The 23,563-nt window shown below is 48.7% G+C and overlaps 2 protein-coding genes across 3 annotated transcripts in view; both read left to right on the top strand.

Annotated features, from left to right (window-relative positions):
- LOC139379146 (high mobility group protein B2-like) overlaps positions 1 to 17,676 on the top strand; it is a 371,903-nt gene extending 354,227 nt beyond the window's left edge. Inside the window, exon 7 of the transcript XR_011628374.1 lies at positions 17,654 to 17,676. The gene's annotated coding sequence lies outside the window, so the exon portion shown is untranslated. The remainder of the gene's footprint in view (positions 1 to 17,653) is intronic.
- The window catches only part of LOC139379145 (calmodulin binding transcription activator 2), a 162,076-nt gene that overhangs the window by 76,353 nt on the left and 62,160 nt on the right, over positions 1 to 23,563 (top strand). For both annotated transcript variants that reach the window (XM_071121986.1, XM_071121985.1), the window contains exons 7-11: positions 1,727 to 1,877; positions 2,444 to 2,584; positions 5,952 to 8,359; positions 9,804 to 9,930; positions 17,372 to 17,506. In XM_071121986.1, coding sequence (XP_070978087.1) covers positions 1,727 to 1,877; positions 2,444 to 2,584; positions 5,952 to 8,359; positions 9,804 to 9,930; positions 17,372 to 17,506 — 2,962 coding nt within the window. The remainder of the gene's footprint in view (positions 1 to 1,726; positions 1,878 to 2,443; positions 2,585 to 5,951; positions 8,360 to 9,803; positions 9,931 to 17,371; positions 17,507 to 23,563) is intronic.

Below are 23,563 nucleotides of genomic sequence, written 5' to 3'. Positions count from 1 at the left end.
TAAATAAAGGGTTATATATATAAATACCTGGTTAAATAAAGGGTTATATATATAAATACCTGGGTAAATAAAGGGTTATATATATAAATACCTGGTTAAATAAAGGGTTAGGGTTATATATATAAATACCTGGTTAAATAAAGGGTTATATATATATAAATACCTGGTTAAATAAAGGGTTAGGGTTATATATATAAATACCTGGTTAAATAAAGGGTTATATATATAAATACCTGGTTAAATAAAGGGTTATATATATAAATACCTGGTTAAATAAAGGGTTATATATATAAATACCTGGTTAAATAAAGGGTTATATATATATAAATACCTGGTTAAATAAAGGGTTAGGGTTATATATATAAATACCTGGTTAAATAAAGAGTTATATATATATAAATACCTGGTTAAATAAAGGGTTATATATATAAATACCTGGTTAAATAAAGGGTTAGGGTTATATATATAAATACCTGGGTAAATAAAGGGTTATATATATATAAATACCTGGTTAAATAAAGGGTTATATATATAAATACCTGGTTAAATAAAGGGTTAGGGTTATATATATAAATACCTGGGTAAATAAAGGGTTATATATATAAATACCTGGTTAAATAAAGGGTTATATATATAAATACCTGGTTAAATAAAGGGTTATATATATAAATACCTGGTTAAATAAAGGGTTATATATATAAATACCTGGGTAAATAAAGGGTTATATATATAAATACCTGGTTAAATAAAGGGTTAGGGTTATATATATAAATACCTGGTTAAATAAAGGGTTATATATATATAAATACCTGGTTAAATAAAGGGTTAGGGTTATATATATAAATACCTGGTTAAATAAAGGGTTATATATATAAATACCTGGTTAAATAAAGGGTTATATATATAAATACCTGGTTAAATAAAGGGTTATATATATAAATACCTGGTTAAATAAAGGGTTATATATATATAAATACCTGGTTAAATAAAGGGTTAGGGTTATATATATAAATACCTGGTTAAATAAAGAGTTATATATATATAAATACCTGGTTAAATAAAGGGTTATATATATAAATACCTGGTTAAATAAAGGGTTAGGGTTATATATATAAATACCTGGGTAAATAAAGGGTTATATATATATAAATACCTGGTTAAATAAAGGGTTATATATATAAATACCTGGTTAAATAAAGGGTTAGGGTTATATATATAAATACCTGGGTAAATAAAGGGTTATATATATATAAATACCTGGTTAAATAAAGGGTTAGGGTTATATATATAAATACCTGGTTAAATAAAGGGTTATATATAAATACCTGGTTAAATAAAGGGTTATATATATAAATACCTGGTTAAATAAAAGGTTATATATATAAATACCTGGTTAAATAAAGGGCTGTATATATATATAAATACCTGGTTAAATAAAGGTGAAATAAAAAATAAAATAAATAAATACCATTTGTAAAAACCTGTTTTCACCTTGTCATTCATTATATGTGATTGTGTTTAGATGGGTTAGAATGGGCTGCAGGTTTATTTACCTGATTAAAAATAGTTTTCATTTTCGGCTAACGGAAACCCTGGTGTGTGTGTATTAACCTCTTCTCTCTCTGTGTGTGTGTGTGTGTGTGTGTGTGTGTGTGTGTGTGTGTGTGTGTGTGTGTGTGTGTGTGTGTGTGTGTGTGTGTGTGTGTGTGTGTGTGTGTGTGTGTAGAACCCAGACATGGTGCTGGTTCACTACCTGAATGTTCCGTCGCTGGAGGATCATGGGAAGGCGTGCGGCCCGTTGCTATGTGCCGTTGCCGACCGCCGAGACTCATTACGCTGGAGCCGAGACGAACTACTGGCCCAGCTCAAGCCTATGTGTTAGTACACACATACATACATACATATATTGCTCCTCATAATTGCAAACCTTCCCAGTTAGGAAGTCTTAGGTCCGATCTGATTGTGCCAAAAGATAACAAAACAAATTCAAGACCTATTTGTCATCTTTTGGTTGAAAAGGTGAAAGGTCAGTGATGGGAGTACCTCCTCCCACTCAGAGGTCAGTCTTGGGACGGGTGTTCATTCCCACGGCACTTGAAGGCACCATAAGTCCTGGCAATGTGATGGCTGACTAATATCTATGGTGTCTCTCTGTCTCTGTGTTTCTCTGTCTGTCTCTTTCTCGCTCTCTGTGTTTCTCTGTCTCTCTGTCTCTCTCTCTCTGTGTTTCTCTGTCTGTCTGTCTGTCTGTCTGTCTGTCTGTCTGTCTGTCTCTGTCTGTCTGTCTGTCTGTCTGTCTCTCTCTCTCTCTCTCTCTCTCTCTCTCTCTCTCTGTCTCTCTCTCTGTCTCTATCTCTCTGTTTCTCTCTCTCTCTCTCTCTCTCTCTCTCTCTCTCTCTCTCTCTCTCTCTCTCTCTCTCTCTCTCTCTCTGTGTTTCTCTAGTCCACAGCATTAAGTGGTCATGTGGAGAAGGTTATGGATCATCAGAGTTCTCTATAGAACAACTGGCTCAACAGATCCTGGAGTCTCAACAGACCAAACCTCAGCCTCGCACACACACCTGTCTCTGCAGCTCCACACTGGGTAAATCTGTGTAAATGTTACCACTGGAGGGCAGTATAGCCAAACACTATAGACTACTGTGACTAGAGACTACCGTAACTACGGACTACTGTGACTAGAGACTACCGTGACTAGAGACTACTGTGACTACGGACTACTGTGACTAGAGACTACGGACTACTGTGCCTTGAGACTGCCGTGACTGGAGACTACTGTGACTAGAGACTACTGTGACTATGGACTACCGTGACTACGGACTACTGTGATTAGAGATTACTGTGACTGGAGACTACTGTGACTAATGACTACTGTGACTAGAGACTACTGTGACTAGTGACTACTGTGACTAGAGACTACTGTGACTAGTGACTACTGGGACTGCAGACTACTGTGACTAGAGACTACTGGGACTAGTGACTACTGTGACTAGAGACTACTGTGACTAGTGACTACTGTGACTAGAGACTACTGTGACTAGTGACTACTGTGACGGCAGACTACTGTGACGGCAGGTTACTGTGACGGCAGATTGCTGTGACAGCAGGCTACTGTGACTAGAGACTACTGTAACTAGAGACTACTGTAACTAGAGACTACTGTGACTACGGACTACTGTGTCTAGCGACTACTGTGACTAGAGACTACCGTGACTGGAGACTATTGTGACTAGAGACTACTGTGACTTTTGACTACCGCGACTACGGACTACTGTGAATAGAGACTACTGTGACTGGACACTACTGTGACTGGAGACTACCGTGACTACGGACCACTGTACTAGTGACTACTGTGACTGCAGACTACTGTGACTAGTGACTACTGTGACTAGAGACTACTGTGACTAGTGACTACTGTGACGGCAGACTACTGTGACGGCAGGTTACTGTGACGGCAGATTGCTGTGACAGCAGGCTACTGTGACTAGAGACTACTGTAACTAGAGACTACTGTGACTACGGACTACTGTGTCTAGCGACTACTGTGAGTAGAGACTACCGTGACTGGAGACTACTGTGACTAGAGACTACTGTGACTTTTGACTACCTTGACTACGGACTACTGTGAATAGAGACTACTGTGACTGGAGACTACTGTGACTGGAGACTACCGTGACTACGGACCACTGTACTATTGACTACTGTGACTGCAGACTACTGTGACTAGAGACTACTGTGACTAGTGACTACTGTGACTAGAGACTACTGTGACTGCAGACTACTGTGACTAGAGACTACTGTGACTAGTGACTACTGTGACTAGAGACTACTGTGACTAGAGACTACTGTGACTAGTGACTACTGTGACTGCAGACTACTGTGACTAGAGACTACTGTGATGGCAGACTACTGTGACTAGAGACTACTGTGACTAATGACTACTGTGACGGCAGACTACTGTGACTAGAGACTACTGTGACGGCAGACTACTGTGACGGCAGGCTACTGTGACGGCAGATTGCTGTGACAGCAGGCTACTGTGACTAGAGACTACTGTGACTAGAGACTACTGTGACTACTGACTGCTGTGACTAGAGACTACCGTGACTACGGACCACTTTGACTTTTGACTACTGTGACTGCGGACTACTGTGACTAGAGACTACGGTGACTACAGACCACTGTGACTATGGACCACTGTGACTGTGGACTACTGTGACTGGACTACTGTGACTGCGGACTACTGTGACTGGACTGCTGTGACTAGAGACTACTGTAACTAGAGACTACTGTAACTAGTGACTACTGTAACTAGAGACTACTGTGGCTACTGTGACTAGAGACTACCGTGACAAGAGACTACTGTGACTACAGACAACTGTGTCTACAGACTACTGTGACTAGAGACTACTGTAACTAGTTACTACTGTAACTAGAGACTACTGTGGCTGCTGTGACTAGAGACTACCGTGACAAGAGACTACTGTCACTACAGACAACTGTGTCTACAGACTACTGACTGTGGACTACTGTGACTGCTGACTACTTGACTACAGACTACTGTGACTACAGACTACTGTGACTACAGACTACTGCCACTAAAGACTACTGTGATTGGAGACTACTGTGACTAGTGACTGCTGTAACTAGAGACTACCATGACTAGTGACTACTGTGACTACAGACTACGGCGACTGCAGACTACTGTGACTACAGACCACTGTGACTAGTGACTGCTGTGACTAGTGACTACAGACTACTGTGACTACAGACTACTGTGACTAAGGACTACTGTGACTACATACCACTGTGACTAGTGACTGCTGTGACTAGTGACTACAGACTACTGTGACTACAGACTACTGTGACTACAGACTACTGTGGCTAGAGACTACTGTGACTAGAGACTACTGTGACTACAGACTACTGTGACTAAGGACTACTGTGACTACATACCACTGTGACTAGTGACTGCTGTGACTAGTGACTACAGACTACTGTGACTACAGACTACTGTGACTACAGACTACTGTGGCTAGAGACTACTGTGACTACTGCAATGTATTCTGTATGTTCTGTTTCTTTCAATTCTCCTCCCTCTCTTCCCTCCTCCCTTTTGTCCCTCTTGTCCCTCCCTCCTTCTCGCTCTCTTCCCTCTCCTCCCTCTCGTCCCTCTCTTGCCTCTCCTCCCTCCTCCCTCCCTCCTCCCTCTCGTCCCTCTCTTGCCTCTCCTCCCTCTCGTTCCTCTCTTGCCTCTCCTCCCTCTCTTCCCTCCCTCCTCCCTCTCGTCCCTCTCTTCCCTCTCCTCCCTCTCGTCCTTCTCTTCCCTATCCTCCCTCGCGTTCCTCCCTCCTCCCTCTCTTCCCTCTCTTCCCTCTCGTCCCTCTCGTCCCTATCTTCCCTCCCTCCTCCCTCTCGTCCCTCTCCTCCCTCTTGTCCCTACCCTCCCTCTCTTCCCTCTCGTCCCTCCCTCTCCTCCCTCTCATCCCTTTTTTGCCTCTCCTCCCTCTCTTTCCTCTCCTCCCTCTCTTCCCTCTCCTCCCTCACGTCCCTCCCTCCTCCCTCTCGTCCCTCTCTTCCCTCTCCTCCCTCTCTTCCCTCTCCTCCCTCTCGTCCCTCTCCTACCTCTCCTCCTTCTCGTCCCTCTCCTCCCTCTCTTCCCTCCCTCGTCCCTCTCGTCCCTTCCCTCCCTTTCTTCCCTCTCGTCCCTCTCGTCCCTCTCTTCCCTCCCTCCTCCCTCTCTTCCCTCTCCTCCCTCTCGTCCCTCTCCTCCTTCTCGTCCCGCTCCTCCCTCTCTTCCCTCCCTTCTCCCTCTCGTCCCTCTCCTCCCTCTCTTCCCTCACGTCCCTCCCTCCTCCCTCTCGTCCCTCTCGTCCCTCCCTTCCCTTTCCTCCCTCTCCTCCCTCCCTCTCGTCTCTCCGTCACTCGCTATCTTACCTTCCTCCTTCCAGCGTCTCCTGGAGCTAACATTCCCCACCGCTGTAACAGCACCAAACATCGCATTATCTCCCCCAAACTGCCCGCTACCAGCCCTGCCATGTCAGCCTCACCCCTGGCTGAGGGGGAGACAGGAGGGGGAGACATCCCTGCAGGCGGCGAGAAGAAACCTCCCCCACACACACACCCTCCCCCCCCACACACACACCCTCCCCCCTCACACACACACCCTCCCCCCTCCCACACACACCCTCCCCCCTCACACACACACCCTCCCCCCTCACACACACACTCCCAGGTAAAGCTTGGAGGGTCTACCAGCCTGGTAGGGAGACATGAGGGAGTCTCTTCCTCCCCCTCTCCCCCCTCCTCCTCCTCCTCCTCCTCCTCATCATCCCCCCCTCAGGCTCACCGCACAGCAACCATCGCCGTCAGCAACGGCACCACCAACAGTTTCTATGGTGACCAGCGGGGCCTGACGACGGTTGCCCTACCGCAGAATGCGGTGATCGTCATGACTACGGCGGGGGTCATCGGGACGCAGGGTGGAGGAGAGCGGGAGTCGAGTCTGTCTCTTACCCGTTCAGGTCAGCTGGTACTCTCCCCCGTCCCCCCTAAACCAGACACCCCCTCCCCCCCAACCCCACCTGCTCCACCCACCCCCTCCCCCCCCACCCCCGGGGTGGCTACTCTCAGCCTCACCCTCCTGTCCTCACCCGTTATAGGGGGAATACTCCTCACTCCATCCCCCTCTCCATCCCTCCTGCACCCTCTCCCTCCTGCCGCCCCTTCTCCCTCACCCTGCCAACCTCCTATCTTCGATCCAGACTCCTTTCTGAACAGTCCTAAACAGGGTCAGACCTACGGAGGCACTCTCCCCCCCTCCTCACCCTCTCCTCCCCCCTCCTCCTCCTCCCCACATGCACCCTCCCTCACTCTGTCCCTCTCCCCCACGTCCCCTCCCCCCTGCTCATCCCCTCCCTCCTCTCTCTCATCCCTCTCTTCTGAGGCAGAGAGGAAGAATGAAGAGAGAGTGGTGCTCCAGACCTCTGCCCCTTCTTCCTCCCTCCCTCCAACCCTTTCTCTATCCCTCTCTCCGTCCCACTCTGCCCCTTCTTCCTCACTCCCTCCATCCCTTTCTCTATCCCTCTCTCCGTCCCACTCTATCCCTTCTTCCTCCCTCCCTCCATCCCTTTCTCTATCCCTCTCTCCGTCCCACTCTATCCCTTCTTCCTCCCTCCCTCCATCCCTTTCTCTATCCCTCTCTCCGTCCCACTCCGCCCCTTCTTCCTCCCTCCCTCCATCCCTTTCTCTATCCCTCTCTCCGTCCCACTCCGCCCCCTCTCTCCTGCCTCTGTGTCTGGAATCAGCGCTGGCCCTGGGCCCTCTGGGGGAGACAGAGGGGGAGAGGGGGGAGGCAGATGGAGAGAGAGAAAGACAGAGGGAGGAGGGGAGAGAAGAGGGGCACCCGCCCACCAAACTGGCTCTCCTCCAGCGAAGCCAATCCCCCAAGCCGTCGTCGTCAGGGCAACACCACAGAAAAGCATCATCATCGCTGCTCCTGATTCGCCACGAAACGCAGCAGACCCCTCCCACTCAGCAGATGGCGCCCAATCTGCAGCCTCACAGGCAGGACGGAGAGCAGCCATTGGTCGTCCTAGAGCCCAAAGAGCTCCAGCAGCACCTCCCCCAACCCATGACCTCTATGCACTGTAACCCCAACCCCACCCCGACCCCAACCCCACTGACCCTGACCCAGAACCACCACTCTCAACTCCTCCTGCTGCAACACAGACGTCTTCAGAGTCAGGAGAGAGAGATGGAGAAAGAGGTGGAAAGAGAGAGGCAGAGGGAGGTGGAAAGGGAGAGGGGGAGGCAGCTCTTACTCCTGCACCAGAGACTCAGCCAGCCGACTCCCTTAGAGTCCCTGTTTGCTAACATCAACAACGTGGCTAATGCAAACATGGCTCTTTCGACTACTGTTAATATGGACAGTGCCAATGCCACTATGGGTAATGTTAACATGACCAATATGGCTAATGGGCGGGTTAGAGTAAAGGAGGAGAGGGGGCGGGGCTACGAGGCAGAGGACACACCCATGGACACGGGTCAAAGGTCGGAGGTAACGGATGTCTCGGAGGAGCTAGAGATATCGTTCGACAGCCAGTTCCCTGACCTCATCTCTGAGCTCATCACAGAGGCCGACGCCCCCAACACACACACACACACACACACCTCGGTCCTCGTCCCAAACCCGGCTCCCACCAGCCTGTTCCCTACGGGGGTACGTTACATGGTTCCTCCCCAGCCCTCCCCCTCCTCCTCCTTCCTCCCCTTCCCCCCTCTTCCCCCTAACAACGGGACTGAGCTACAACGCCTAGCAACCATCACAGACTTCTCCCCCGAGTGGTCCTACCCAGAGGTGAGACAGGGGAGAGGGGGGCCTGTCTGGGTTGATTTAATGGGAAGCCTTTTGAACATGACCTATTTATTGACCTTATATTGATTATAAATTTGACTGTATTTATGAGATCACATGTTATGTATGTTGCTGTATGTGTGCAAGATTTTCAAATAAACCATCTAAACCTGAGCAGAGAAATATGTTCAAATGAACCCAAACCTTCATCTAAACCTGAGCAGAGAAATATGTTCAAATTAACCTAAACCTTAATCTAAACCTGAGCAGAGAAATATATTCAAATTAACCTAAACCTTAATCTAAACCTGAGCAGAGAAATATATTCTAATGAATTTAAACCTGAGCAGAGAAATATGTTCAAATGAACCCAAACCTTCATCTAAACCTGAGCAGAGAAATATGTTCAAATTAACCTAAACCTTAATCTAAACCTGAGCAGAGAAATATATTCAAATTAACCTAAACCTTAATCTAAACCTGAGCAGAGAAATATATTCTAATGAATTTAAACCTGAGCAGAGAAAGATGTTCAAAATTAACCTTCATCTAAACCTGAGCAGAGAAATATGTTCAAATTAACCTTCATCTAAACCTGAGCAGAGAAATAGGTTCAAATTAACCTTCATCTAAACCTGAGCAGAGAAATAGGTTCAAATTAACCTTAATCTAAACCTGAGCAGAGAAATATGTTCAAATTAACCTTCATCTAAACCTGAGCAGAGAAATGTGTTCAAATTAACCTTCATCTAAACCTGAGCAGAGAAATATGTTCAAATTAACCTTCATCTAAACCTGAGCAGAGAAATAGGTTCAAATTAACCTTCATCTAAACCTGAGCAGAGAAATAGGTTCAAATTAACCTTCATCTAAACCTGAGCAGAGAAATATGTTCAAATTAACCTTCATCTAAACCTGAGCAGAGAAATAGGTTCAAATTAACCTTCATCTAAACCTGAGCAGAGAAATAGGTTCAAATTAACCTTCATCTAAACCTGAGCAGAGACATAGGTTCAAATTAACCTTCATCTAAACCTGAGCAGAGAAATAGGTTCAAATTAACCTTCATCTAAACCTGAGCAGAGAAATATGTTCAAATTAACCTTCATCTAAACCTGAGCAGAGAAATAGGTTCAAATTAACCTTCATCTAAACCTGAGCAGAGAAATATGTTCAAATTAACCTTCATCTAAACCTGAGCAGAGAAATATGTTCAAATTAACCTTCATCTAAACCTGAGCAGAGAAATAGGTTCAAATTAACCTTCATCTAAACCTGAGCAGAGAAATAGGTTCAAATTAACCTTCATCTAAACCTGAGCAGAGAAATAGGTTCAAATTAACCTTCATCTAAACCTGAGCAGAGAAATAGGTTCAAATTAACCTTCATCTAAACCTGAGCAGAGAAGCAGAAAGTGAGACTAATAGGTAGTTTATACGTCTGTCAGGGTGGTGTGAAGGTGTTGATAACAGGCCCCTGGTTGGAGGCTACTGGACGTTACAGCTGCGTGTTTGACCAGAGCACCGTCCCCGCTTCACTTATTCAGCCTGGAGTACTACGGAGCTACTGCCCTGGTAGGTACACGCACGCACGGTATCCACTAGATGGCAGAATGGTTGTTGCTGTATCCTCTAGATGGCAGAATGGTTGTTACTGTGTTCACTAGATGGCACAATGGTTGTTACTGTGTCCTCTAGATGGCACAATGGTTGTTACTGTGTCCTCTAGATGGCACAATGGTTGTTACTGTATCCTATAGATGGCAGAATGGTTGTTACTGTGTCCACTAGATGGCAGAATGGTTGTTTCTGTATCGACTAGATGGCAGAATGGTTGTTACTGTGTCCTCTAGATGGCAGAATGGTTGTTACTGTGTCCTCTACATGGCACAATGGTTGTTACTGTGTCCTCTAGATGGCACAATGGTTGTTACTGTGTCCTCTAGATGGCAGAATGGTTGTTACTGTGTCCACTAGATGGCAGAATGGTTGTTTCTGTATCGACTAGATGGCAGAATGGTTGTTACTGTGTCCACTAGATGGCAGAATGGTTGTTACTGTGTCCTCTAGATGGAAGAATGGTTGTTGCTGTATCAACTAGATGACAGAATGGTTGTTACTGTATCCTCTAGATGGCAGAATGGTTGTTACTGTATCAACTAGATGGCAGAATGGTTGTTACTGTATCCTCTAGATGGCAGAATGGTTGTTAATGTATCAACTAGATGGCAGAATGGTTGTTACTGTATCCTCTAGATGGCAGAATGGTTGTTACTGTGTCCACTAGATGGCAGAATGGTTGTTGCAGAATGGTTGTTACTGTGTCCACTATGTGGCAGAATGGTTGTTGCTGTATCCACTAGATGGCAGAATGGTTGTTGCAGAATGGTTGTTACTGTATCCACTAGATGGCAGAATGGTTGTTACTGTGTTCACTAGATGGCAGAATGGTTGTTACTGTGTCCACTAGATGGCATAATGGTTGTTACTATGTCCACTAGATGGCAGAATGGTTGTTACTGTGTCCATTATGTGGCAGAATGGTTGTTACTGTGTCCACTAGATGGCAGAATGGTTGTTACTGTGTCCACTATGTGGCAGAATGATTGTTACTGTATCAACTAGATGGCAGAATGGTTGTTACTGTATCCACTAGATGGCATAATGGTTGTTACTATGTCCACTAGATGGCAGAATGGTTCTTACTGTATCCACTAGATGGCAGAATGGTTGTTGCAGAATGGTTGTTACTGTGTCCACTAGATGGCAGAGAATGGTTGATACTGTGTTTTCTAGGTGGCAGAATGGTTGTTACTGTATCAACTAGATGGCAGAATGGTTGTTACTGTGTCCTCTAGATGGCAGAATGGTTGTTACTGTGTCCACTAGATGGCAGAATGGTTGTTACTGTGTCCTCTATGTGGCAGAATGGTTGTTACTGTATCAACTAGATGGCAGAATGGTTGTTACTGTGTCCACTAGATGGCAAAATGGTTGTTTCTGTATCGACTATATGGCAGAATGGTTGTTACTGTGTCCTCTAGATGGCAGAATGGTTGTTACTGTGTCCTCTACATGGCACAATGGTTGTTACTGTGTCCTCTAGATGGCACAATGGTTGTTACTGTGTCCTCTAGATGGCAGAATGGTTGTTACTGTGTCCACTAGATGGCAGAATGGTTGTTTCTGTATCGACTAGATGGCAGAATGGTTGTTACTGTGTCCACTAGATGGCAGAATGGTTGTTACTGTGTCCTCTAGATGGAAGAATGGTTGTTGCTGTATCAACTAGATGACAGAATGGTTGTTACTGTATCCTCTAGATGGCAGAATGGTTGTTACTGTATCAACTAGATGGCAGAATGGTTGTTACTGTATCCTCTAGATGGCAGAATGGTTGTTAATGTATCAACTAGATGGCAGAATGGTTGTTACTGTATCCTCTAGATGGCAGAATGGTTGTTACTGTGTCCACTAGATGGCAGAATGGTTGTTGCAGAATGGTTGTTACTGTGTCCACTATGTGGCAGAATGGTTGTTGCTGTATCCACTAGATGGCAGAATGGTTGTTGCAGAATGGTTGTTACTGTATCCACTAGATGGCAGAATGGTTGTTACTGTGTTCACTAGATGGCAGAATGGTTGTTACTGTGTCCACTAGATGGCATAATGGTTGTTACTATGTCCACTAGATGGCAGAATGGTTGTTACTGTGTCCATTATGTGGCAGAATGGTTGTTACTGTGTCCACTAGATGGCAGAATGGTTGTTACTGTGTCCACTATGTGGCAGAATGATTGTTACTGTATCAACTAGATGGCAGAATGGTTGTTACTGTATCCACTAGATGGCATAATGGTTGTTACTATGTCCACTAGATGGCAGAATGGTTCTTACTGTATCCACTAGATGGCAGAATGGTTGTTGCAGAATGGTTGTTACTGTGTCCACTAGATGGCAGAGAATGGTTGATACTGTGTTTTCTAGGTGGCAGAATGGTTGTTACTGTATCAACTAGATGGCAGAATGGTTGTTACTGTGTCCTCTAGATGGCAGAATGGTTGTTACTGTGTCCACTAGATGGCAGAATGGTTGTTACTGTGTCCTCTATGTGGCAGAATGGTTGTTACTGTATCAACTAGATGGCAGAATGGTTGTTACTGTGTCCACTAGATGGCAAAATGGTTGTTTCTGTATCGACTATATGGCAGAATGGTTGTTACTGTGTCCTCTAGATGGCAGAATGGTTGTCGCTGTGTCCACCAGATGGCAGAATGGTTGTTACTGTGTCCACTAGATGACAGAAACAACCATTCTGCACCGACTAGATGGCAGAATGGTTGTTACTGTATCCACTAGATGGCAGAATGGTTGTTACTGTGTCCACTATGTGGCAGAATGGTTGTTACTGTGTCCACTAGATGGCAGAATGGTTGTTACTGTATCCACTAGATGGCAGAATGGTTGTTACTGTGTCCACTATGTGGCAGAATGGTTGTTACTGTGTCCACTAGATGGCAGAATGGTTGTTACTGTGTCCACTAGATGGCAGAATGGTTGTTACTGTATCCTCTAGCTGGCAGAATGGTTGTTACTGTGTCCACTAGATGGCAGAATGGTTGTTACTGTGTCCTCTAGATGGCAGAAGGGTTGTTACTGTGTCCACTAGATGGCAGAATGGTTGTTACTGTATCCTCTAGCTGGCAGAATGGTTGTTACTGTGTCCACTAGATGGCAGAATGGTTGTTACTGTGTCCTCTAGATGGCAGAATGGTTGTTACTGTGTCCACTAGATGGCAGAGAATGGTTGATACTGTGTTTTCTAGGTGGCAGAATGGTTGTTACTGTATCAACTAGATGGCAGAATGGTTGTTACTGTGTCCTCTAGATGGCAGAATGGTTGTTACTGTGTCCACTAGATGGCAGAATGGTTGTTACTGTGTCCTCTATGTGGCAGAATGGTTGTTACTGTATCAACTAGATGGCAGAATGGTTGTTACTGTGTCCACTAGATGGCAAAATGGTTGTTTCTGTATCGACTAGATGGCAGAATGGTTGTTACTGTGTCCTCTAGATGGCAGAATGGTTGTCGCTGTGTCCACCAGATGGCAGAATGGTTGTTACTGTGTCCACTAGATGACAGAAACAACCATTCTGCACCGACTAGATGGCAGAATGGTTGTTACTGTATCCACTAGATGGCAGAATGGTTGTTACTGTGTCCACTATGTGGCAGAATGGTTGTTACTGTGTCCACTAGATGGCAGAATGGTTGTTACTGTGTCCACTAGATGGCAGAATGGTTGTTACTGTATCCTCTAGCTGGCAGAATGGTTGTTACTGTGTCCACTAGATGGCAGAATGGTTGTTACTGTGTCCTCTAGATGGCAGAAGGGTTGTTACTGTGTCCACTAGATGGCAGAATGGTTGTTGCTGTATCCTCTAGCTGGCAGAATGGTTGTTACTGTATCCACTAGATGGCAGAATGGTTGTTACTGTGTCCACTATGTGGCAGAATGGTTGTTACTGTGTCCACTAGATGGCAGAATGGTTGTTACTGTGTCCACTATGTGGCAGAATGATTGTTACTGTATCAACTAGATGGCAGAATGGTTGTTACTGTATCCACTAGATGGCAGAAAGGTTGTTGCAGAATGGTTGTTACTGTATCCACTAGATGGCAGAATGGTTGTTACTGTATCCACTAGATGGCAGAATGGTTGTTACTATGTCCACTAGATGGCAAAATGGTTGTTTCTGTATTGACTAGATGGCAGAATGGTTGTTACTGTATCCACTAGATGGCAGAAAGGTTGTTGCAGAATAGTTGTTACTGTATCCACTAGATGGCAGAATGGTTGTTACTGTGTCCTCTAGATGGCAGAATGGTTGTTTCTGTATCGACTAGATGGCAGAATGGTTGTTACTGTGTCCTCTAGATGGCAGAATGGTTGTTGCTGTATCCTCTAGCTGGCAGAATGGTTGTTACTGTGTTCACTAGATGGCAGAATGGTTGTTACTGTGTCCACTAGATGGCATAATGGTGGTTACTGTATCCTCTGGATGGCAGAATGGTTGTTACTGTGTCCTCTAGATTGTAGAATGGTTGTTACTGTGTCCACTAGATGGCATAATGGTGGTTACTGTATCCTCTGGATGGCAGAATGGTTGTTACTGTGTTCACTAGATGGCAGAATGGTTGTTACTGTGTCCACTAGATGGCAGAATGGTTGTTACTGTGTCCTCTAGATTGTAGAATGGTTGTTACTGTATCCTCTGGATGGCAGAATGGTTGTTACTGTGTCCTCTAGATTGTAGAATGGTTGTTACTGTGTCCACTAGATGGCAGAAAGGTTGTTGCAGAATGGTTGTTACTGTGTCCACTAGATGGCAGAATTGTTGTTTCTGTTTAATGCTTTGTATATGCTTCAGTAGATTGTTTTACTGCATCAGCATGTCCAGCCCCGTCCTCACACACTGGTTTCTTGTCTCTTAGGGCAGTTGAGGCACCAGCTCAAGATTGAATGTTTCTTGTATATGAATAGGTTTTAAAGATTGATCACTCTTCTATATTAGACACATAGGCTCTGAGAACTGGCTAGAACCTGTTGTTGATGGTTCAACACTTTAAAGAAGTGTCTTCTGTCTTCTCTGGAAGCAGCTATCTGTGTAGATAATGGAGACAGAAACTTCTTGACTTCATCCTGAGTGTGATCTCATTGGTTAAATGTACTCTTGTTAACTGTATAATGATATCTGCCTGGTGCTTGGAAGGAGTTTTCATCCTCAACACCCTGAACTTCTGGACTTTACTGATGTTCACCATCCCCCTCTCCCTCATCTCTCTCTCTCTCCCTCATCTCTCCCTCTCTCCCCTCCTCTCCCTCATCTCCCCTCCCCCTCATCTCTCCCTCTCTCCCCTCCTCTCCCTCATCTCTCCTCTCTTCCTCATCTCCCCTCCCCCTCATCTCTCCTTCTCTCCCCTCCTCTCCCTCATCTCTCCCTCTCTCCCCTCCTCTCCCTCATCTCCCTCTCTCCCCTCCTCTCCCTCATCTCCCCTCCCCCTCATCTCTCCCTCTCTCCCCTCCTCTCCCTTATCTCTCCTCTCTCCCTCATCTCCCCTCTCCCCTCCTCTCTCCCTTATCTCTCCCTCTCTCCCCTCCTCTTCCTCATCTCCCCTCTCCCCCCTCCTCTCTCCCTCATCTCTCACTCTCCCCCCCTCTCTCCCTCATCTCCCCCTCCCCCCCTCTCTCCCTCATCTCTCTCCCTCCCTCTCTCCCTCATCTCTCTCCCTCATCTCTCCCTCTCCCCCCTCCTCTCTCCCTCATCTCTCTCCCTCATCTCTCCCTCTCCCCCTCCTCTCTCCCTCATCTCTCCCTCATCTCTCCCTCTCCCCCTTCCTCTCTCCCTCATCTCCCCTCTCCCCTCTCCTCTCTCCCTCATCTCCCCCTTCCTCTCTCCCTCATCTCCCCTCTCCCCCCTCCTCTCTCCCTCATCTCCCCCTTCCTCTCTCCCTCATCTCTCCCTCTCCCCCCTCCTCTCTCCCTCATCTCTCCCTCTCCCCCCTCCTCTCTCCCTCATCTCTCCCCCCTCATCTCTCCATCCTCTCTCCCTCTCCCCCCCTCTCTCCTGCTCTCTCCCTCCCTCTCCCCCCTCCTCTCTCCCTCATCTCCCTTATCTCTCCCTCTTCTGCCCTCTCCCCCCTCCTCTCTCCCTCCCTCTCCCCCCTCCTCTCTCCCTTATCTCCCCTCTCGCCCTTCCTCTCACCCTCATCTCCCCCTCTCCTCCCTCCTCTCTCCTGCTCTCTCCCTCCCTCTCCCCCCTCCTCTCTCCCTCATCTCCCCCTTCCTCTCTCCCTCATCTCTCCCTCTCCCCCCTCCTCTCTCCCTCATCTCTCCCTCTCCCCCCTCCTCTCTCCCTCATCTCTCCCCCCTCATCTCTCCATCCTCTCTCCCTCTCCCCCCTCTCTCCTGCTCTCTCCCTCCCTCTCCCCCCTCCTCTCTCCCTCATCTCCCTTATCTCTCCCTCTTCTGCCCTCTCCCCCCTCCTCTCTCCCTCCCTCTCCCCCCTCCTCTCTCCCTTATCTCCCCTCTCGCCCTTCCTCTCACCCTCATCTCCCCCTCTCCTCCCTCCTCTCTCCTGCTCTCTCCCTCCCTCTCCCCCCTCCTCTCTCCCTCATCTCCCCCTCTCCCCACTCCTCTCTCCCTCCCTCTCCCCCCTCATCTCTCCCTCATCTCTCCCTCTCCCGCCTCCTCTCTCCTGCTCTCTCCCTCCCTCTCCTGTCCCTCCTCCCCCTCACTCTCTTTGTCTTCCTCCCTCCTCCCCTCCCTCTCTCTGTCTTCCTCCCCTATGTCTCTCTGTCTTCCTCCCTCCTCCCCTCCCTCTCTCTGTCTTCCTCCCCCTCCCTCTTTCTGTCTTCCTCCCTCCTCCCCTCCCTCTCTCTGTCTTCCTCCCCTCCCTCTCTCTGTCTTCCTCCCATACGTCTCTCTGTCTTCCTCCCTCCTCCCCTCCCTCTCTCTGTCTTCCTCCCCTCCCTCTCTCTGTCTTCCTCCCTCCTCCCCTTCCTTTCTCTGTCTTCCTCCCCCTCCCTCTTTCTGTCTTCCTCCCTCCTCCCCTCCCTCTCTCTGTCTTCCTCCCCTCCCTCTCTCTGTCTTCCTCCCCTCCCTCTATCTGTCTTCCTCCCCTTCCTCTCTCTGTCTTCCTCCCCCTCCCTCTTTCTGTCTTCCTCCATCCTCCCCTCCCTCTCTCTCTCTCTGTCTTCCTCCCTCCCTCCCCTCCCTCTCTCTGTCTTCCTCCCCATCCCTCTCTCTGTCTTCCTCCCTCCTCCCCTCCCTCTCTCTGTCTTCCTCCATCCTCCCCTCCCTCTCTCTGTCTTCCTCCCCTCCCTCTCTCTGTCTTCCTCCCCCTCCCTCTTTCTGTCTTCCTCCCTCCTCCCCTCCCTCTCTCTGTCTTCTTCCCCTCCCTCTCTCTCTCTCTCTCCTCCTCCCCTACCGCTCTGTCTCTCCTTCCCCTTTAGCCCACGAGGCAGGGTTGGTGTCTCTTCATATAGTGGAGGACAGTGGGTCTGTCTCTTCGTCTGTTCTGTTTGAATACAGAGCTAGAAACGCCTCGTCTCTACCCAGCTCACAGCTGGACTGGCTGTCCCTGGACGGTGAGTAGCTACCACACACACACACACACACAAACACAAACAAACAAGCCTGTCATTGCAACCATGGTTAGATTCTCGATTCACAAACAACATACACTAGGTGGACAAAACATTAGGACCACCTGCTCTTTCCATGAGACTGACCAGGTGAATCCAGGTGAAAACTATGATCCCTTATTGATGTCACTTGTTAAATCCACTTCAGTCAGTGTAGATGAAGGGGAGGAGACGGGTTAAAGAAGGATTTTTATGTCTTGAGACAATTGAGACATGGATTGTGTATGTGCGCCATTCAGAGAGTGAATGGGTAAGAAAATATTGAAGTGCCTTTGAACAGGGTATGGTAGTAGGTGCCAGGCGCACCAGTTTATGTAAAGAACTACAACGCTGCTGAGTTTTTCACATTCAACAGTTTCCTGTGTTTATCAAGAATGGTCCACCACCCAAAGGACATCCAGCCAACTTGACACAACTGTGGGAAGCATTGGAGTCAACATGGGGCCAGCATCCCTGTGGAACGCTTTCAACACCTTGTAGAGTCCATGGCCCGACTAGTTGAGGCTGTTCTGAGGGCAAGAGGGGGAGGAACTCAATATTAGGAAGGTGTTCTTAATGTTTTTACACTCGTCTACATGTGGTACAAACTCACATGACATGGTGGTGTTCCCTTGGAGCAGGAGAGGAGGAGAGGAGAGGAGGAGAGACTAGAGGAGGAGAGACTAGAGGAGGAGAGAGGAGAGGAGATACTAGAGGAGAGGAGGAGAGGAGGAGAGGGGAGACTAGAGGAGGAGAGAGGCAAGGAGATACTAGAGGAGAGGAGGAGAGACTAGAGGAGGAGAGAGGCAAGGAGATACTAGAGGAGAGGAGGAGAGGAGATACTAGAGGAGAGGAGGAGAGACTAGAGGAGGAGAGGGGAGACTAGAGGAGGAAAGGAGAGAGGAGAGGAGATACTAGAGGAGAGGAGGAGAGACTAGAGGAGGAGAGGGGAGACTAGAGGAGGAGAGGGGAGACTAGAGGAGGAGAGAGGAGAGGAGATACTAGAGGAGAGGAGGAGAGACTAGAGGAGGAGAGAGGAGAGGAGATACTAGAGGAGAGGAGGAGAGACTAGAGGAGGAGAGGGGAGACTAGAGGAGGAGAGGGGAGAGGAGATGAGATACTAGAGGAGGAGAGGGGAGACTAGAGGAGGAGAGAGGAGAGGAGATACTAGAGGAGAGGAGGAGAGACTAGAGGAGGAGAGAGGAGAGGAGATACTAGAGGAGAGGAGGAGAGACTAGAGGAGGAGAGCGGAGAGGAGATACTAGAGGAGAGGAGGAGAGACTAGAGGAGGAGAGGGGAGACAAGAAGAGGAGAGGGGAGACTAGAGGAGGAGAGAGGAGAGGAGATACTAGAGGAGAGGAGGAGAGACTAGAGGAGGAGAGGGGAGACTAGAGGAGGAGAGGAGGAGAGGGGAGAGGAGATGAGATACTAGAGGAGGAGAGGAGAGACTAGAGGAGGAGAGGAGGAGAGGGGAGAGAAGGAGATACTAGAGGAGAGGAGGAGAGACTAGAGGAGGAGAGAGGAGAGGAGATAATAGAGGAGAGGAGGAGAGACTAGAGGAGGAGAGAGGAGAGGAGGAGAGACTAGAGGAGGAGAGGGGAGACTAGAGGAGGAGAGAGGAGAGGAGAAACTAGAGGAGAGGAGGAGAGACTAGAGGAGGAGAGAGGAGAGGAGATACTAGAGGAGAGGAGGAGAGACTAGAGGAGGAGAGAGGAGAGGAGATACTAGAGGAGAGGAGGAGAGACTAGAGGAGGAGAGGGGAGACTAGAGGAGGAGAGGAGACTAGAGGAGGAGAGAGGAGAGGAGATACTAGAGGAGAGGATGAGGGACTAGAGGAGGAGAGAGGCGAGGAGATACTAGAGGAGAGGAGGAGAGACTAGAGGAGGAGAGAGGAGAGGAGATACTAGAGGAGAGGAGGAGAGACTAGAGGAGGAGAGAGGAGAGGAGATACTAGAGGAGAGGAGGAGAGACTAGAGGAGGAGAGGGGAGACTAGAGGAGGAGAGGGGAGACTAGAGGAGGAGAGAGGAGAGAAGATACTAGAGGAGAGGAGGAGAGACTAGAGGAGGAGAGAGGCGAGGAGATACTAGAGGAGAGGAGGAGAGACTAGAGGAGGAGAGGGGAGACTAGAGGAGGAGAGGGGAGACTAGAGGAGGAGAGAGGAGAGGAGATACTAGAGGAGAGGAGGAGAGACTAGAGGAGGAGAGAGGAGAGGAGATACTAGAGGAGAGGAGGAGAGACTAGAGGAGAAGAGGGGAGACTAGAGGAGGAGAGGAGGAGAGGGGAGAGGAGATGAGATACTAGAGGAGGAGAGGAGAGACTAGAGGAGGAGAGGAGGAGAGGGGAGAAGAGGAGATGCTAGAGGAGAGGAGGAGAGACTAGAGGATGAGAGAGGAGAGGAGATAATAGAGGAGAGGAGGAGAGACTAGAGGAGGAGAGAGGAGAGGAGATACTAGAGGAGAGGAGGAGAGACTAGAGGAGGAGAGAGGAGAGGAGATACTAGAGGAGAGGAGGAGAGACTAGAGGAGGAGAGGGGAGACTAGAGGAGGAGCGGGGAGACTAGTGGAGGAGAGAGGAGAGAAGATACTAGAGGAGAGGAGGAGAGACTAGAGGAGGAGAGAGGCGAGGAGATACTAGAGGAGAGGAGGAGAGACTAGAGGAGGAGAGGGGAGACTAGAGGAGGAGAGGGGAGACTAGAGGAGGAGAGAGGAGAGGAGGAGAGACTAGAGGAGGAGAGAGGAGAGGAGATACTAGAGGAGAGGAGGAGAGACTAGAGGAGGAGAGGGGAGACTAGAGGAGGAGAGGGGAGAGGGGATAGGAGATGAGATACTAGAGGAGGAGAGGAGAGACTAGAGGAGGAGAGGGGAGAGGAGGAGATACTAGAGGAGAGGAGGAGAGACTAGAGGAGGAGAGGGGAGACTAGAGGAGGAGAGAGGAGAGGAGATACTAGAGGAGAGGAGGAGAGACTAGAGGAGGAGAGAAGAGAGGAGATACTAGAGGAGAGGAGGAGAGACTAGAGGAGGAGAGAGGAGAGGAGATACTAGAGGAGAGGAGGAGAGACTAGAGGAGGAGAGGGGAGACTAGAGGAGGAGAGGAGGAGAGGGGAGAGGAGATGAGATACTAGAGGAGGAGAGGAGAGACTAGAGGAGGAGAGGAGGAGAGGGGAGAGGAGGAGATGCTAGAGGAGAGGAGGAGAGACTAGAGGAGGAGAGAGGAGAGGAGATAATAGAGGAGAGGAGGAGAGACTAGAGGAGGAGAGAGGAGAGGAGATACTAGAGGAGAGGAGGAGAGACTAGAGGAGGAGAGAGGAGAGGAAATACTAGAGGAGAGGAGGAGAGACTAGAGGAGGAGAGGGGAGACTAGAGGAGGAGAGGGGAGACTAGAGGAGGAGAGAGGAGAGGAGATACTAGAGGAGAGGAGGAGAGACTAGAGGAGGAGAGGGGAGACTAGAGGAGGAGAGGGGAGACTAGAGGAGGAGAGGGGAGACTAGAGGAGGAGAGAGGAGAGGAGATACTAGAGGAGAGGAGGAGAGACTAGAGGAGGAGAGGGGAGACTAGAGGAGGAGAGGGGAGAGGGGATAGGAGAAGAGATACTAGAGGAGGAGAGGAGAGACTAGAGGAGGAGAGGGGAGAGGAGGAGATACTAGAGGAGAGGAGGAGAGACTAGAGGAGGAGAGGGGAGACTAGAGGAGGAGAGAGGAGAGGAGATACTAGAGGAGAGGAGGAGAGACTAGAGGAGGAGAGAGGAGAGGAGATACTAGAGGAGAGGAGGAGAGACTAGAGGAGGAGAGAGGAGAGGTGATACTAGAGGAGAGGAGGAGAGACTAGAGGAGGAGAGAGGAGAGGAGATACTAGAAAAGAGGAGGAGAGACTAGAGGAGGAGAGGGGAGACTAGAGGAGGAGAGGAGGAGAGGGGAGAGGAGATGAGATACTAAAGGAGGAGAGGAGGAGAGGGGAGAGGAGGAGATGCTAGAGGAGAGGAGGAGAGACTAGAGGAGGAGAGAGGAGAGGAGATACTAGAGGAGAGGAGGAGAGACTAGAGGAGGAGAGAGGAGAGGAGATACTAGAGGAGAGGAGGAGAGACTAGAGGAGGAGAGGGGAGACTAGAGGAGGAGCGGGGAGACTAGTGAAGGAGAGAGGAGAGAAGATACTAGAGGAGAGGAGGAGAGACTAGAGGAGGAGAGAGGCGAGGAGATACTAGAGTAGAGTAGGAGAGACTAGAGGAGGAGAGGGGAGACTAGAGGAGGAGAGGGGAGATCAGAGGAGGAGAGAGGAGAGGAGATAATAGAGGACAGGAGGAGTGACTAGAGGAGGAGAGAGGAGAGGAGATACAAGAGGAGAGGAGGAGAGACTAGAGGAGGAGAGAGGAGAGGAGATACTAGAGGAGAGGAGGAGAGACTAGAGGAGGAGAGGGGAGACTGGTGGAGGAGAGAGGAGAGAAGATACTAGAGGAGAGGAGGAGAGACTAGAGGAGGAGAGAGGAGAGGAGATACTAGAGGAGAGGAGGAGAGACTAGAGGAGGAGAGGGGAGACTAGAGGAGGAGAGGGGATAGGAGATGAGATACTAGAGGAGGAGAGGAGAGACTAGAGGAGCAGAGGGGAGAGGAGGAGATACTAGAGGAGAGGAGGAGAGACTAGAGGAGGAGAGGGGACACTAGAGGAGGAGAGAGGAGAGGAGATACTAGAGGAGAGGAGGAGAGACTAGAGGAGGAGAGAGGAGAGGAGATACTAGAGGAGAGGAGGAGAGACTAGAGGAGGAGAGAGGAGAGGAGATACTAGAGGAGAGGAGGAGAGACTAGAGGAGGAGAGGGGAGACTAGAGGAGGAGAGGAGGAGAGGGGAGAGGAGATGAGATACTAGAGGAGGAGAGGAGAGACTAGAGGAGGAGAGGAGGAGAGGGGAGAGGAGGAGATGCTAGAGGAGAGGAGGAGAGACTAGAGGAGTAGAGAGGAGAGGAGATAATAAAGGAGAGGAGGAGAGACTAGAGGAGGAGAGAGGAGAGGAGATACTAGAGGAGAGGAGGAGAGACTAGAGGAGGAGAGAGGAGAGGAGGTGAGACTAGAGGAGGAGAGTGGAGAGGAGATACTAGAGGAGAGGAGGAGAGACTAGAGGAGGAGAGGGGAGACTAGAGGAGGAGACGGGAGAAGAGGAGATACTAGAGGAGGAGAGGAGAGACTAGAGGAGGAGAGGAGGAGAGGGGAGAGGAGGAGATACTAGAGGAGAGGAGGAGAGACTAGAGGAGGAAAGGGGAGACTAGAGGAGGAGAGAGGAGAGGAGAAACTAGAGGAGAGGAGGAGAGACTAGAGGAGGAGAGAGGAGAGGAGATACTAGAGGAGAGGAGGAGAGACTAGAGGAGGAGAGAGGAGAGGAGATACTAGAGGAGAGGAGGAGAGACTAGAGGAGGAGAGAGGAGAGGAGTTACTAGAGGAGAGACTAGAGAAAGAGGAGGAGAGAGGAGATGAGCTACTAGAGGAGGAGAGAAAGAGGAGGAGAGAGGAAACTAAAGAAAGAGGAGAGGAGGAGAGACTAGAGAAAGAGGAGGAGAGAGGAGAGGAGATACTAGAGGAGGAGAGAAAGAGGAGGAGAGGAGAATAGACTAGAGAAAGAGGAGGAGAGACTAGAGAAAGTGGAGAGACTATAGAAAGAGGAGGGAGGAGTGGCTATAGAAAGAGGAGGAGAGACTATCGAAAGAGGAGGAGAGACTAGAGAAAGAGGAGGAGAGACTATAGAAAGAGGAGGAGATACTAGAGAAAGAGGAGGAGAGGAGGAGAGACTAGAGAAAGAGGAGGAGAGGAGGAGAGACTAGAGAAAGAGGAGGAGAGATTAGAGAAAGAGGAGAAGAGACTAGAGAAAGAGGAGGAGAGACTTAAGAAAGAGGAGGAGAGACTATAGAAAGAGGAGGAGAGACTATAGAAAGAGGAGGAGAGACTAGAGAAAGAGGAGGAGAGACTAAAGAAAGAGGAGGAGAGACTAGAGAAAGAGGAGGAGAGACTAGAGAAAGAGGAGGAGAGACTAGAGAAAGAGG

This window comes from Oncorhynchus clarkii, chromosome 21, assembly GCF_045791955.1.
Source record: "Oncorhynchus clarkii lewisi isolate Uvic-CL-2024 chromosome 21, UVic_Ocla_1.0, whole genome shotgun sequence".
Lineage (NCBI taxonomy): Eukaryota > Metazoa > Chordata > Actinopteri > Salmoniformes > Salmonidae > Oncorhynchus > Oncorhynchus clarkii.
Note: the sequence above shows the minus strand (reverse complement) of the source record. Positions and strands in the feature narration are given on the sequence as shown.